The sequence below is a fragment of the Melanotaenia boesemani genome, chromosome 10 (genome assembly GCF_017639745.1).
Source record: "Melanotaenia boesemani isolate fMelBoe1 chromosome 10, fMelBoe1.pri, whole genome shotgun sequence".
Taxonomy (NCBI): domain Eukaryota; kingdom Metazoa; phylum Chordata; class Actinopteri; order Atheriniformes; family Melanotaeniidae; genus Melanotaenia; species Melanotaenia boesemani.
In genome coordinates this window covers 21,315,380-21,332,930 of record NC_055691.1, presented here as the reverse complement: position 1 = coordinate 21,332,930, position 17,551 = coordinate 21,315,380, and the positions used below count along the sequence as shown (strand labels likewise).

The 17,551-nt window shown below is 38.5% G+C and overlaps 1 protein-coding gene across 2 annotated transcripts in view; it reads left to right on the top strand.

Annotated features, from left to right (window-relative positions):
- tmem117 (transmembrane protein 117) overlaps positions 1-17,551 on the top strand; it is a 47,773-nt gene that overhangs the window by 26,627 nt on the left and 3,595 nt on the right. Inside the window, exons 4-6 of one of the 2 annotated variants that reach the window (XM_041996579.1) lie at positions 10,849-10,948; positions 13,594-13,691; positions 15,566-15,725. In XM_041996579.1, the coding sequence (XP_041852513.1) occupies positions 10,849-10,948; positions 13,594-13,691; positions 15,566-15,725 (358 nt within the window). The remainder of the gene's footprint in view (positions 1-10,848; positions 10,949-13,593; positions 13,692-15,565; positions 15,726-17,551) is intronic. The other variant, XM_041996580.1, reaches the window with a different exon arrangement.

Below are 17,551 nucleotides of genomic sequence, written 5' to 3'. Positions count from 1 at the left end.
CCTTTGTGGCTGCAGCTGTCCCTCTGCAGAGATGAAGGCTGTATTTTTTTATCTTTTCATTTGTACTGAAAGAACAAGCTGCTGTGGGGTATTTTTACTGCCAAAGGTTTTTAAAGGTTTGGCATTTTGGCTTGGGTTCACTAGCTTTGACACCAAGCCATGATGGTGCACTGCAGGGAGAAGCTCTTCTGGTGGATAGATGGGGCACCACACACGCACAGCCACACAAACACCACATATTGTTTATGTCTCACACCTCTTTCAAGTTACCATAGAAGTGTGTGTGTATTTGTGTGAATAAATGGGAGGGGGGGGGGTCTGTCCCCCTGCTGTCTCCCTGACCTGATGCTGCATGCTGCCCACGCCATGCGCTCATTAATATGCTTTCATTTTCTTTGACCTTTCATTCGGTCTTGAGCTTGATTTAATTAAAAACCAGTGATACATCCACCAGAAGAGAAGATAAACTGCACCATCAGGACAGCAAACAATCACTGATAAGAGATTGTATATCTTTTTGGATGACAAGTATTTATTTGTGTTTAGTCATGTAAAATGGATTCATCAGTGCCATATCACTAAGCACAAAGAGATTTCCAGCCTCGATAATTGTGTCCATGTCCAGCAGTGTGTCAGCCAATATTTGAATTGTCACTTCTAGGTCAACAGCGATCAACCTGTTACCTGACTTATGTCATAACAGAGAGTAAAAAAAAAAAAAAAAAAAATAGAAAAGCTCCAATCGTAATGGCTCCCTGGGAGCTGTAATCCACACTTGTTACCAAAACCCTCACATCTGGGCTATTTGCATTTTAATGTAACTGTCAGATTAGGAGGGGACTGTTTATGTGAAACCAGGGGAGTGTGACCGCCCAGGGAGTTTGACGGGCTTCATGAATGTTCTGTCACGCCGCGCAATCCCATTCCACCATCTTACGGAGCCATTACCAGCCAAAATCTGCCCCTAATTAGATGGTGTTATTTAATTAAGACAGCCCATTGCATGGCGTACACATTAATCAAGGCTAATTTGGAGAAAGGGGCGGTAAAAGATATGTAGATGGCGGGAAGGAGCGAGCGAGGGAGTTTGTGGAGATCTAATAGGGAATCAGTAGGGGATTGGGACACTAAAGCTTTTAAATTACATCTGTACCTCCCCTTTGTCATTCAGATAGATGTTTAAGCTGAGCAATGCATGGGGAAGGTTTTCAGTCAGTGGATGTTTAATGAGGAGTAGCAAGCATTGGATGTGGCATTTGAATACAGTTTTAGACTGAGTGGGATTAGACCCCACTGTATAAGTGTATTTGTCTGTGTTTACATGATCCTTTGAGCTGCATGTGTGCTCGTCCTCCTTGTCTGTCTGTTTGCTTGTCTGGCACTAAGCTGGGGTAATACCACAAACAAAAGGCTAAATGAATAGCATGTTGTGGTATGCATAGGCCTCCTGTTGCATGCAATCACATGCGGGACTTGCTGCTGCCTAAGATACTGCAGCCTATTTCCAACAATGACTTCTATGAGCTTTTCTTTTTTTACATTTAAATGTGTGAATACAAAGCCACTCGTTCCCAAATATGAAGCTGAGTTTTGTTTTTTCTTTGCAGCAATTTTCTTGTAAATTGCTTTGTAGAATTATAAAATGCTTGAAATGTTTCTCTGTCTGCATCTATATTCTTACACTGCAGGACATTTCTTCAGGGCCACAGTAGACTTGTATGTTTTTGTAGCACACAAATGTGTGGAAAGGCTATATTGAAAAGGAAAGGAAAAGAAGAAAATAATCTTTTATCTCAACCCTAAAATTAAACTATTGTTAAATTTATTCCTCAGCTAATATTCTGGATGACTCTACTTAAGGTGAAAATAACTTAACAACTATGATTTGATGTTAAAACCTCAGTTTTGCAAACCTCGGTGCATGTCTTAGGCCTATTTGGTCGATCTTAGCCTGCACCTACTCTTACTTTCTACACTCACCTCCTGCTGTTTTTCACACTCCTACACACACGCACACACACATTACACTGATATGCGAAAAATGACTCATTACTGTAGCCTACGTGTTTGATGAGCGATTAGAGTAAAGCCTTCCCTCTCGAGTAATTTTCCCTTCTCTCTGAATATCTTTGAAACAGAATGTGTGCTATATGAAGCAGTAAGGTAGGTCATTTTCTCTCTGATTATGTTATGCAGCTGTTTTTGGGGGCAGAGGGGAAGATCTGAGGTCTTCATACTTCATCATGTGTAAAGAAATGTAGAAACCTATTGTAGAGGTAGATGTGAAGGTGGGGTATGTTATGGATGCCATAGGATATCACCATGCCCTTTTACACACAGCTGAGAGGTCTTCCATTTCTGTTTTATTTTTCCACAGCCAACTGGCTTATGGAATTGTGTAACTTAAGTTGTATTGTTCTTTTAGGACTCTGCATTTAAAATGACACAGTCTGCCCCAGTATTGACATTAACATGTAAAGCCAAAGTCAGTTACCAGCTAAGTCTAGCTATGTGGTGTATACCAGCAAATAACCATATTCAGCAACAATGAACAGCAGTTAGTGAAACAGCTTGATGTAAAAGTATTTCTTGAAAGACATGTCTGTGTTCCCTTCATCATTTTCATCGTCATCCTGATTGGCTGCTTCGCTGCATCACCATGACACTGGAAAAGAAGGTTTCTGAGTCAAGAGGAGCTGTCTGAGGTGTACATTAGAATTTGCAGAACTAGAAGTCAGGGTCAAGGTCTTGGGCTACTTGTTGTGGGGGGACAACTACAGTCAGTGTTGTTACCATGGAGAAGGCTTTTCTTTTCTGATTTATTTCTGTTTAATTTAGTGGTTTGTGTCAAGGTAACATTCACATACCGTAAATGTCAGGTTTCCCAGAGGAATGTGTCACTGAAAATAGAAAAGCGCCCACCTTTCATTGTTTTTTTTAAAGATATGATTGTTCCCACTTTTTGTTTGTACTGATAAATGGTAGGGGTAGGGGCAGGTAACATTGTAGCAGGACATTGTATCTATTTGTTTGCATGTAGCACCACACAAGTATACATCTCAGTATTTATTTTGCCTTGTTTGGGGGCAGCTGTGGATCAAGAGGTAGAACAGTCTTCCACCAACCAGAGGGTTGTTGGTTCAATCCCCAGCACAATCCTTCAGTCCTCTATGTATTAAAATGAAGCTCTTTAGGACTATGTACATATGGGTTGTATGGTAAAGACACTCAATGATCAGCAAGATTACTTTATAAATGCAGTCCATTTACCATTTACATATGGAAGTAATATTTTAAATAATATTTCAGTTCCATTTTAAAGCATAACACAAAGCATATTGTAATCCCTTGTCACATTGACTTTTGCTGTACTAAGGTCATTTTTTCAATAAAACCTGTTCATAAAGCATTTATTGGCTTTTTTTTTTATCAGAATAGGGAGGTTTTTGGTGTATAACCATTTGGTGTGTTTATGGTATATATGATGTTTGTTTCTGTGATCAAAGTATAAGAGATAATATTCACAGACATCTTTCATTTCTGCACCAACAGAGTGCAGCTGTGGTTAAACTCATTTATTTATCTTCCAGTTTCATGTTGGTAGTTTTCAACATACTTCAGCTCATCATGCACCTGTGAACATGGCACAAAATGATCAAACACCTGCATGAAGTGTTTTTCAATGATGCCTTTCCATCTTTTGCCAGAGCTAGAAATACTCAGGATACTTAAAAAACAAAAAATATATATAATTAGTTGTTATACATGTACTTTGGAATCAGTAGAGGAACCTTGTTACATGTTTAAGCCATTTAACTTCACATGAAATCGCATACATGATTTATTATATATTTGCATTATAAGCCAAGTGTATAAGTATAGGTCCACATGAAACCCCAAACATAAAAATGCAGGTTTAAACACAACAAAAGAGAAAAAATTCAAGAGGGGATGTAAAGTAATAAAGTAATTGTGACGAGTCTGTATGGGCAGTTTTATGTTTCTTTGTAACTGCTGCTGCTCTCTGTTGTAAACTCTTATTACAACTTTAGGTACTGTAGTGCTCCAGGAGACAGGCAATGCATTTCAATGTGGAGCCAGTCAAGGTTGCAATTTAATGCTCTGAATGGGTCCGGCTTTTTACAGGGCAGAAGAGGTCACTGAGTTGCTACAGTCACTAAATCACTGCCAGTTTCTGACGGAGAAAACAAGTTTATTAAAGGCTGCATGAACACGTCTATGTTGAAGTTGACAGTGAAAACTGAATAGAAATCAGGCTATTTAATGACTGAGAGAGGTATAAGCTCTCCCAGCATGCTATTTTACAACCTTAATCATCAGAGCTTGCATGGGTCTTGAAAAACCTTCACTGAAGACTTTGAAAATTAAATTAAACTGTTATATTTTTCTTTTGAAATCTGTGTCTACATGGAGGAAGAAAGTCTTTGTAGGGTTCAGTGTGACATTGGAGAAGAGCCTAGGCACAGTACGGGAAATGGGAAAATAAGAAGTGTGTAGGAACGACTTTTATTGATTTTAGACTTATTAAAAACTTATTTTTACAATATCGCTCCATGACTAACAGTCAATCATCGTTGTGAAATTGGACAATATTGTGTGGTGTGTGGAGTAAACCGGTGAAATAAATTTTCCTCTGGATTAAATATAATACCATGACTTTAATGATGTTTGAGTTATATTGATATAATCCCATCATGATCATTTGATGTCAACTGGTTTTATATATATATATATATATATATATATATATATATATATATATATATATATATATATATATATCTTTTTAAAGTATTTGGTCACCAAAACCTGTTCCTGGTAGTGTTTATCCCATCAACAAAGACAAATAAGTTGGATGCGCCAGACAACTATGTCGCATATTCCGTCCCTTCGTTAAAGTAAAGATGGAACACATCAAGAACTTTGCTTTACTTTGTTAATTATTTAGCATTTGATGGACTTTTCTTACAGACAAGGAAAATTCTCCCAAGAAAGAGTGGAATCCGAAATGGGGTGAAACCCTTCCTACAGGTTTATTACTGTATCTTAGCTAGGACAAAGACTGACCATCTGGTTAACCTCCGCAAGGTTCTCCAGCAGGACTTTGTTTAACTTAACATTCCAGTGGGTAGTAAACGTTTAAAGGTTTCAGCACTTCATCAGAAGAGCACTGCCAGAGAAAAGACCCTCTTTACTAAGACAAAGAAAGAATAAAGATCTTGTCAATATTATTTTAAATAATGTCCACTACATATGTGCTGTTGATAAGCTATTTCTACTTGTATTTAGATACGCAGACCATTCAGACAATCATCATCATTGGTATGAGTTTGATTCATCGATGATCTGAAACTTTATTCACCTTAATTCCTTGTTTAGTTTTGTAACATTTGTGTTTACTTTAATGTGTTTAAATTCAGTGTTACAATGTGCATGACATCATTTAAGACTTTAACATCTTATTACATACAGATGTATTCACAAGTGTTTATCTGATACTTTTACTAAGGGAGTCAGAAAAGAGGTAACACTAAACCAGCTTGTGTAGCTTATGTGATCCAGCCAAGCCACAGAACCTGCCATTGGCTGGAGATAGTAACATTTTGTGGGCGTGACCACTTCCCAATCTTAGAATCAGAACTTGTAGAGTTCTGTAGATGCTTCAAAAATCCCTCCTGTGTGATGTCTCTTGAGTAAGAAGTCTTTTCAGAAATGGACAGTAACTTAGTTTTGAGCCTTCATACGTGAAGCATAGAAAGAGGAGATCCACCCTCCACCTGCCTTTTTGTCTTGGACTACTTTTTTTCTTGCTTTTCCCTTTTTATACTGTTTTTTTGATAACTGGTTAGCTCAAACTTTCATGCTTCAGCACCAGTTTACAAAGTTTCCCTTTTTGGTTCATCAAAGCTGGACTTTTGATCTTTTGGCCACAGCAGACAATTTCACTATTCACCATCTGTCGACACCTTCGATCCAGCAGTGCCTCGGGACGATACCGAACAAACAAGCACAATTCTTCTGTTCCAAACCTGCGAACCATCACGTGTGACGAGCCTTCAGCGTCCCTGGAAGTTTGAGTTGGAATGACCACCACCCCAGGTGTAAACCATTGTGCATTGTTTTAAAGGGGTGGGGCTTCAAAGACCATCAATGGTTATTATAAATGGAAATTTGAGAGCAAGCTGGAGTTTGTATTTCCATGAAACTATTATTTGAAATTACAAATAGTCTAAGATAACTGTCTTCTGGCCTTGTTACCGTTATCATCTTATCTCTCAGTGCTAGATGACTGACTCCTGTGTTAACTCCTAAGATTATACCGTGGAACAGACCTCTGTTAGTGGAGCACATGGAATGTGAACTGCATTCACAGAAAGGGATTTCTAAAACAGCTCCTAATTTCCAGAATAGAATCTTGTCCGCTTTGATTATAGTGCAGCCTGATGACTCCATGAGCATCCATCCTTGACCTTCTGCCTTGACTCATTGCATGAAGAGATTGTTCCTGATTCTCTGAATCTTTTGATGATATTATACTCTGTAGATGGTTGGATCTTCAAAGTTTACTCAATTTTACGAAGAGGAATATTTTTCAGCGATTATTCCACAAATTTATATGTAGTTTGCTGTAGATTGGTGAGTGTTTGCCCAACTTTACATTTGAGAGGCTCTGCTTCTCTAAAATACTCCTTTTTTAGCCGGTCATGATATCGACCTGTTGCCAGTTAATTTATTAATTGACAGATGCTCCTCCAGTTGCTTTTCATTTGTGCCAATTATTTTCTAGCCTTTTGTCACCCCTGTTCCAATTTCTTTAGACCTGTTGCTGCCATTAAATTCAAAATGAGCTATTATTTAGAATGAAATACTAAATGTCTCAGTTTCAACATCTGATATGTTGTTTAAAGCTTCCCAACTTTTTTGGAGTTAGGGTTGCGTTTTGTTTTCAATCACAAATATCTCACCATGTTTCAGTGATCTCAGCTCATGATCATTCAAGATTTTCTTCTTGAAGATGATGCGTTACTACTACTCTTCCAAGAATTTTTAGGCTCTTATGGAATTCACTAAGCAGTTGCTCAACAGGAAAGAAGATGACACGCAGTAAATGGTGCCAGGCTGGGATTTGAACCTGGGCCAGCTTCAAGTAGCTGTAGCCTTCCTACATCAGGCAGCCACTCCACCAGTTGAATTTAATTCCATCGTGTGGGGCAAATCTTAAAGAGGCATTACTGAACATGGACAGATTTTCTGAGTGAGAAGGCCCTGACAACAACTAATTCAGCATTCATCTTGCATCCTATCAACCTCAACTCCTAACTCTCTGCTATTATTAAAAGTCAGTCAAGTTTTGACTCTTGTCTTATCTTTTGCTCTGTCCCTTTCTGTCTTTCTTTTCCTCTCATCCTCTGATAATGTCCTTTGGGGCTTATTTGAAGATTAAGCCACAGCACACATTCAAAACGGCCAGTGTGTAGATAGCCAGGTGCTGGCATGTGATGTGGTGGGAGAAGCGAAACTCAGCTGTGAAGTGACGCAGCATGTCCTCAAATATTTTCCTAGCTCGGTACAGACTAAGAATTTGATCCTTCTGAAACAGTGTAACATCTTTTTCACAACCAAAGTATGTGTTCTCCCAAATAGTGTAACAAAAAAGAAGCTTTTTAGTGCATCATTTAGAGTTAAATAACTTGTTTCCTGCTGACACATATTGCTCATTTCAGTATGTTTTAACTGGGGAGATCTTACATATTTCCTTGGTTAAATATTACTTATTATATATTTTTTAGAAGCTCTGATTTGAAACATGTAGTGAAAATTCAGCAAAATAAAGATATTTGAAGCACCAAATGATAAAAATTGTATAAATTTGAGTTCTTTAAAGGAGGTCGGTCCATTCGCAGAGTGCCATAAGTCATCTCCTGCATACAAGACAAAGTATTTTTCTACTGAGCAATCATTCATTCACGTGGATGTGGCAGAAAGATGCCAAAGACAGACATATGGGACCATTCTGACCTAGCTTCAATAAAAACAGCTCTGACAAAGAAAACTCTTAAAGATGGACACTGTGTAGCCAGAACAATGGGAATCAAACCGTACAGATGCTTGTACACACATACACATTTTGTAGTGCACCCATGTCTTGATCTTAAGGATTCCACTAAAAGCAGTACATCACATAATACAACTTTCATGGTTTTATAAGTTAATTGCTAAAAATCTATATATCAGTTTCATCTTGCAAAAAAAATGAATGGCAACCCCTTTAGCCCAAGTGAATGAAGATGGAAGAATTGTGACTTAAACGTGAGCAGTGAGAGCTGAACAAAGAACTGCATCTAGAGAAACTTCATAAAAGAAAATTAGATTATATAGATATTATTTTCTCTACTCCCACTTTGTAACTGAGCAAATTTAAAGTACCACAAAGACTGCTTTGCACCAAAGCAAGGACTTATTTTGCGGGCTGCCACAGTAATCCAACAACTAAAATGGTCTCTCTTTTTTTCCATTATTTAAAGTCAAAGAGAGGGAACGACTGAACTTTATAAGTTAATGTCCTCTGTAGCACAAAATTGTAATTTCTTGCTGTTATGATTGAACAAGACAAGATAGGAAGGCATCAAAAAGTCCTTGAATATTATGTCTGAACCAGTGTGGGAAACCTGATAACATTCCACAGAGGGTCGAAACTGCCTGAGCCAGTTGCGCTGGCACCAACATTGCAGCTGGCTTTGCGATTAAGCCACGAGAGCCATTTTAGAGCTGATTATACATGGTGCTACTGTACTGATGTTCCACTCCACCAAATTCGCTCATTAGGTCATCCAACTCTAAAGGCCATTAAATTTTCAGTCAGCATGAATAAGTCAGAGGGCTCTGCCTCTGATCATGCAGTGCAAAAGTCCCCAAACTCATCATAGGTGCTGTGCAAGGGGATAAAATTGACAAAATTTAAAGAAAAAAAAAGCCTTTTAGTGCAGGAGTAACATTTGCTCAATTAAATATGTGAGAAGGGCATGGGTTGGCAGCAGACTAGGTTTTTTTAGATTTAAAGCCTTGCATGTATTGCCAGACAGCATTTCCAGAGGTATCGATTTGAATTTTGCTGCGGGTAAATGACTCCCAACGGGATCTCCTTGGAAACTGAAGCAGTGCCAAGCCACTGAATGTCTAACCGACTTAATGCAGATATAAATCGCCATTCCAATCAAGGCCGTTTTATTTGCAGGCTTAAGTGAGGCAATACGTCACCTGCCGTGCTGCACATTTTTGTCAATAAAATCCTGTCAGATCTGTTAAATGCATGCTGCATAGATGACATATGATTCATATTTCCAGTGAAGGATTTTCTTGCTGTTACCAGGAAGCTGAGAATATTTTTGGGTCACTAACTTGCTACAATTAATCAGCACTGCTCTGTTTTGCCTGTGAGTCCTTATTAAGAGCTGGACTAGCATTACATGAAAAGACATGAGCATCAATGAGAAATTAACACTTATTCAAGCTGCAACAAAAGCTAATAGCTCGAATAAATTGTCCTCTGCTGCTTCTCAATAGATTGTTTTGACTTGTGTGACAACAATTTATTTAGAAGCAGTACACAGAAGGGTGCCCTTTATGCAATAAGCTAAACGATGAAATGACAAATCCCCATCATGGGGAAACATACACACTGGATATTAACTCTACAGCAGTAAAATTGTAGGCAAGATTTTCTACAGCTCCATGTGCAGTGGAAATCATTTTATTGTTTTGTTTTGCTCGGGGCCAAAAAAATGACCAGGGAAAACAAAGACGAATGGAACCATTGACTTCAAATACGACCCCTTAAAAGCACAGCCTGAGCTTTATCCATCACCATCTATTATATTCATGAGGTTGACCTGGGGGAAGGCGGGGGGGATGAGATTTTGTTGGAGGGGGAAGGTGGCGGGCACCCACCTGCTCCACTCAGCTTCTAAGACACTGGCTGCCAGGAGATCAAACAGGCCTCGTCACTCCCCTCTGTTCTCCCCTCTCCCTGGCAAGTTCCATATAGAAGGCGACTGACCCACTTTTCCTCCATCCCTGAGCTATTACCTGGAGAAAATGGAGTGATATAGTGTGCAAGTGTGTTGGGTGGGTGGGTTTTGTGGGTGTGAACAAAAGCTTCTAATCTTCTCATGCTGTACAGAGATGAAGGAGCAACTACAACTCCAAAGAAAGCATTTAATTTTTTTATCAGATACAATTGCATGTGAGATTGTTTCTCTAATGCTGTGCCTCAGTCTGGTATGGGTTTCACATCTGTGCAACTGCAGATGTTAACTCAACTCACTCAGATCCAGTACTTTGACAGGAGGGTTCTCATTGTGCTGGGAGTTGTGATTTAAAATCAGCAAGACATGGAACAAATTTGCCAAACAAATGGATAATTTGTCAAACACTGCAGGACCAAATGAAACGACTGATACAGCATAAATCCCACTGTTCTGGCGTAAATTGTTTACAATCCCAGGGGCTCTGTGGAAGGTAGAGCCAGCGCTCATTGTTTTTACAAAATCAGTTTTCTATTGATTGACCATCGTGGCCAGAATCGTATTACTTCATGTTGTTGATATTTTTATGCATTTTTATGCTTTTTTTAAAAAAAAATCTGTGGCTGCTGTTAAGCATTTTATAAATAAATTGATGATGATACTTGACCACAATAACTTTTTTGTTTGTTTGTGTTTTTAGTTCTGTTTGACAGCACTCTTACTTCTATTCTGCTCAGTTTTACTGCCCTTATAAAGTATAATAAATTTTTTATTCAATTCAATTTCTTTTTCATCCTCACAGACCTCACATGGTGACAGAATACATGGGCATCAGGAATGAGAGTTTCATGAAGATTGCTGCAGTAGGGACATGGATGGGGGATTTTGTCACTGCTTGGATGGTGAGATTCCTATTTTCCTGTATCCTTGACACCAGAAAAGTTAGCATTTATGAAAGGAAAGACAGACATAAGAATTTTAAACCTGCAAAAATTTAAAAAGTAGAACCTCACTGAAACACTGAAGAAGAAAAAAAAAGCCATGCTAACAACTGCTAGCCATGCTAGCAGCTAGCTTGATTTTGTAAATGAGAGAATTATGGTAAAGAAACATTTTTGCTACCTCAAATATTGTATTTAGTGCAGCTCAGAATTGTCACTTTTCATAGATACTTATAAAGATATTTGTTCTTGTATAAGATATTTGTAAATTTAACAATAATATATGGTGGCTTAAATGTAGCATGCTAAATAGATAAAATTCTAAGTGTGCTCAGATTTTTTTTATTGTGTGTAATAGGCTATTTAGACCTACTTCTTTGTTTGTCTTCATAGAAATACTTTTAACAAAGTAAAAACACTCTTCCCAAACTAATTTCTTAGCCAGGTGCATCCTCTCAACCATTATGAGGCATATATCTACAGTACAGCCTTCCACACTAATTGAGTTTAGTCTGAGACCAAATCCCTCGAGCAACATGCGGCTGTGATCTAAGAAGGGTCAAAGAAACACTGGAAGCACAGGGACGGACAGAGTATTTTGGAGGAGGTATGTTCCTCTGTTCATTTGTCAACATGAAAGGATGAGAACTCCAGCGGGAGTGGACTTCCTGTGGTGGGAGGAGTGGGGCTCTGACACCTGCATGCACACAGCTGAGACAACTTGACAAGCTCCTTCACTGGTCACATTAGTATTCTACAGTATACTGTAGAGAAAGAGAGGGAGTTGAAGAGGTATAGGAGGAGGAGGGAGAGAAGACGCAAGACACAGAATAGAAAGGGAAAGGGAAACGTAGAAGTGTGCTTGGAGGGGAGAAATGGGAAACAGCAAGCTAGAAGGTAAATGAGAGAGAGAGCGAGGTGTGTGTGTGTGTGTGTGTATTACAGGAAATGTTATGCCAAGGCAAAGTGCTGAATCCAAGAATTACTCCCAAAAGAATTACATCTGATTAATTCAGCAAGATACTTTGGAGATGACCTCTGTGTCTCCTCAGTATAGCATCACTGGATGAGTTGACAGGATCTGTTTTGATTTTTTTTTTTACTGCTGCAATGCAAGAATTATTTCACACATTTCCTGATTCAGATCACTTTTCCAATACTAGTTTCACTATCTTCTGCATGTTATTGACAAACTGACCTTGGCCTTGCAGCAGCTCCACACAGAATATTTTGCACTCTTCTATTAGAGGTATCCTGACACTGTTCTGTATCTATTCAAGCCCTTCACCCATGAATTTATTTACATTTATATAAAAAAACAAAATAAATACTGGAAACAAATCAGGAAAAAAATCAATTAAATTAAATACAATTAAATATTAAATAAATTAATAACAATAAATAAAAAAGATTGAAAATAAATAAATAATATAAAAATTAATACATAGATAAGAGTGAATAAAAGCAAATAAATTAATAAAAAAAAGTTTTAAAGAAATAAACAAAGGCCAGAAGTGGACTTTGCAAGTCTTCGACAACGAGGGGTACTAACACAAAATTATTTATCTATAGCAGGGATCTCCGTCTCCGGTCCTTGTGAGCTACTATCCTGCAGGTTTTAGATTCTACCCGGATGCAACACACCTGACTCAAATCACTGGGTCATTAACAGGCTTGTGCAGAGGTGTGTTATAGTAGGAGACATCTAAAACCTGCAGGACAGTAGCTCACGAGGACCAAAGTGCGAGCCAATATGTTTACATTACATCACAGATGAGGTATTATTTAATTTAAATTATTCAGTATTTAAAATAAAATGCAACCCCAATTCCAAAAATGTTAGGACGCAGATTTCTAAAGCTGAATTGAATTTAATCCTTACTCTTGAGTGACTCTGCCTTTCACAGACCTTTTTCTAATTGACTTCATTAAAGTCAATATGTTCCTGCAGCTGTTTATCTTTTAACCCTAAATCTTTTTAGATGTGTTACTGCCATTCAATTCAACATGAGTTTACATTTTCCATGACACTGAGCCATACAGGGATCTTTAAAGATAAGTTTCCTTGCTGGGAAAAAGTTAATGAGACTGATACGTTCTGTCATTTAAAGTAACTATACAGCTACATCTATGTACAGCACTTTGGTCAGCTATGGTTGCTTTGAAATGCACTTTATAAATAAATTGACTTGACTTCACATCATCAATGTGGTTAAGTTAGATTAGTACAAAGTACAGGAAAATAGTTAAAGAAAAAATACAGCCAACTCCTGCAATACCACTAATTAACAAGCTATTTTTAATTGCTGAACAAACACAATGTACCTTGCAGGGAAGCTGGGTTCTGAGGAGTATGAGAGAATCTTTCAGGCTTCAACTTCTACTTTTGTGGTTGAAGTTTTAGGTTAGCAGTCAATCTACATTGAGTGGGTTTTCAATTCAACAATAGCATCTCTTGAAAACATCACTGTAAATGTTCACAGCATCAGTTGTATTTTTTTCACTGAAAGAGGAGCAAAGAATGACACTGGAGGGATTTTTCCCCTTTGGTCTTCACAAGCAAGTAATTTATTTTATACTTTTTTATTTTTTTACTGTTTCACCAGGTGACAGACATGATGCTGCAGGATCAGCACTATCCAGATTGGGGCAAAGCTGCCAGAAGGTTCTGGAAACAAGGAAACAACAGGATTGTCCTCTTCTGGTAAGTCAGCAAAAAATGTTTGCAAGACCATGTTCATCTTTGGTTGCGCATATACATGATTTCAGAGCAATTTATCTCCCTACATGCTTGCCTAATGCATTATATATAGCTATGATGCTTTGGAGAGTTTTGTATACTTATGTGCACACACATGAATGTGTGTTATGTGGTGTTGTCATCCCGTGCAGGGTTATGTGCAGTCAATAGCTGTGTTAATCTTCCCTCACTCAGTGTCAGCACCTTTAATTAGAGGAACAGGGTAAAAATCGATGGACACAGCAAGGTTTCAGGGTGCGCCACAGACTTGCCTTTTGCTTATTTGTACCACAAGCTGCGACCCTGAAATAACTGCTAAAAAATGCTGCAAACCATATCTGAAATGCCCATAATTTGGTAGAAAAGTATATCCGTTTCCTATTTGAAAGTATTACACCACTATTGCACAGTCTCAGGGGTTTTCAAGCACCAATCTGTCAGATACTGTGGCGTAATTGTCAGTCAAATACAACATGCAAACATTTCCTGTGGTTCATTCTGAGGTCACAGTGAGGACAAGTAAAGAAACTGAATCAGTCTGACATCTATGTGATATATACCCAAGCTAAAAGCACCAATATTACAAGATTCGAAGAGAGTTTCCCTGCAATTTTCAACATTTCCTTCCCTGGAATTGATTCTCCTGCAATTAGAATGCAAGCAGACAAATTGTTCTGTGACTTTTCTGCAGTCTTTCATTTTATTGATGGATACCCTGGCTCACACCGTCATAATCAATGCCAGATTTGATGAGCCATCATTTGAAATTCAGAGCTTGAAATGTGATTGATAAATGTGCCGCTAGAAATATCTTGTCAATATGTGCTGAGGGACCATAGAAAGTTGAAAAGGACGATGCTAAAAAAGCTGGCCAGGTCACAGCAAAGAATACCACTGTGGAATAATAAGAACCCTAAAAACCTGTCTTTCAAACTGTTGAAATGGAATATAAGTTGGCAGTCATTATCTGCAGAGCAGCCAACCAGTGTATGGTTTGATGCACACAGCATCAAAATAATAGCTGTGTGACAATGAAACAAAATACAGTGAAGAATAATACTAAGTCATTGTATCGTTCCACACATGTTTGAAAATGTTTTCTAGGAAACAGTAAAGGTTAGAGCCATGTGACTTGGACCAAATGATATGCAGAAAAGACACAATAATAACTAAGCAGTTTGATGTTGAATATGTAAATACACAGAAATAAGTTTGCAGTAGAGTTCTGATTTACATTATCTGCATGTTTTTTCTTTTTTTAATGCCCATTCATCGTCCTGGAAGCTGTATCTACAGTTATTAGTTATCATTTCTTGGTTTGAAAATGAGCCTCATCTCCCAGTTGTCTCAAGAGAAAAATTGATCTGTACTAGATGCTTTTTTAACTCTGAAATTTAGCTTTCACACTGATTCAGCTTTGTTTTTATCTTGTCTCCTTTTTTGCCAGTTACATTCAGCAAAGAAAACATGAACCTTTAGCAACTATACAATAACCAATCTGCATTCAGTAATGTTTGATTTTATCAGCCCCACTATAATATAAAGTATTATCATCTGTATATTATTGACACAGTATCAATATTTCATTCATTCATTCATTCTCTGTACCGCTTAGTCCATTAAGGGTTGCGGGTAAGCTGGAGCCTATCCCAGCATTAACAGGTGAGAGGCAGGGTACACCCTGGACAGGTCACCAGTCCATCACAGGACCAACACATAGGGGACAAACAACCATTCACACTTTTATTCTTTTCTTCCCTGTTTTCTCTTAATGAGCCTCCTTTCCCTTTCCTTTTATTCCTCCTCACTTTCTTCCTCTCTTCCTCGCTCTGCTGCAGGACAGTGCTCATCTCTTTGACCTCAGTGGTGGTTCTGGTCATCAGTACCGACTGGATCAGCTGGGACAACCTGAACAGGGGCTTCCTGCCCAGCGACGAGGTCTCCAGAGCCTTCCTAGCCTCCTTCATCTTGGTCTTCGACCTTCTCATTGTCATGCAGGTAGACCGTTCCCCCGTGGCCAATTAAAAAAAGATGGAGCTGGGACATTTCTTGGCTCAGTCCACTACCCGTCTTGCCAGTTTTCCCGTCTCCCTATTCATCAATGGGGCACTGCGGCACATAGAAGCGAGAAGGATGTTTGATCACTTTGAGTTGGCACATACACAAATGCACACACCTATATTTCTTTTTCTCCTTTCTTCCAGTCCTTTATTCCCTCTTTCCCTACATCATTGCTATGAACCCACCCTTTCCTCTCCTATGAGCATAGTTTTTTTTCTTTAATGATAACTCACAAGATATTTCTTTTTCTTTGCAGTCCCTTATTTCTTGCCACGCAGTGCCCTCCCTCCTACAAGAACATCTATAAACACTGTGTCACTGACTCATGAATATGTACATTTATTAGTCTGGTCAAATAGATAAACAAAACACACACAACTTTGTACTAACAAAGTGTGTAAGAAGGGTTTTTTTATGCCACTAGTCGTGAGTCAGAACACAGGCAAGTTATTTGATTTCATTTGGCCTCATTAGCAGTTATTAGAGCACACTGCAAGAGCAATATTTGGTATCTGCTAAATGTGTTTCTATGCTGTTTATTATGCTAATTACAAAGCAGTTTCATAGGATAACATCTTCAAGTGTTACAAATACACCACTCCACAGAAACCTGGCGAGGTCATCATTATAATTCCCATGGTAGCATATTAGAGCAACTGTAGCACGAAAAGTGATTTCTAGGCTGTATTGAAACAATTCATTATTACAAGAAGGGCCTTTGGCTGCTCTTGCTGCTAATTATTTCACACAGCGGTCTTTTCCACAATAATTTAACAAATTATAGTAATTATGTATATGTATAGAAATACCCCAGCTAGCATTGTACAAACTTTTCTCCAGAAAGATGCTGGGGTCTTGCTGAGGCCAGCCCTTTCTGGTTTTAAGTGTCCAGCCACAGACATGGCAGCTCGTTTGACACCCCTCCTTCCCCACCAAGATGGTCTGGACCCCTGTAACATGTCTGTATATCATCCCCCACTCACTGTGATTTGTTTACAACATACACTTCTCATTTTCTGCACAGTATAGAGCAAGCACATTTACCACAGTTGTACCACAATTTATGATATGAGCTAGCTTGTGCCATTAAAGGGCCTTTGCACCGGCACCCTTCACAGCCCTCTCAACAGCTTCATTTCACCTCCACCTTGGAGCACTGTCCTCGGTGATTTTACATCTCCATGAGAAAAGATGGGTGGAGGTGATCTCAATCTTATTTATGCCTCAGTTAATGACTTGTCTGTATTTGCCTCCAAGCAGGCTTTTCACTGGGATGTACATTAGTGTAATAACTTTTTTCATTTTAATTGCATGCTTTCTTAATGCTGAGTATGAAATTACAGTTAACAGAATGAACTATGGATTTCCTTATCAAGATTTTTGCCCAAGATAACAATCCTGAGTCGTTTACAGTATTTGCTGAGTTTCAACTCATTGCTTGCATTTTCCCACAGCACCCAGCTGCAAATTATACACTGTTTGTACATTAAAGTTATTGAAATCAATACCAAGTATATGCTTGGCACATTAAAAGCGCTGCAGTACAGTGCAGAAAAATGGCATCATGTTATATGTCATCATGGAAACACTTTTCATAATTCCAGTATTATCATGCAGAATGCCATGGCATGGCTTTCTGCATCTGTTCCCCATATGTTACGCATTACTTTGATTGCCTGCTTTACCTGCTTTGCAGTGTGCGATCTACAAAAAATGCAAAGCATGCAGCTACACTTTAGGTCATGAAAAATTAAAGCATTGTG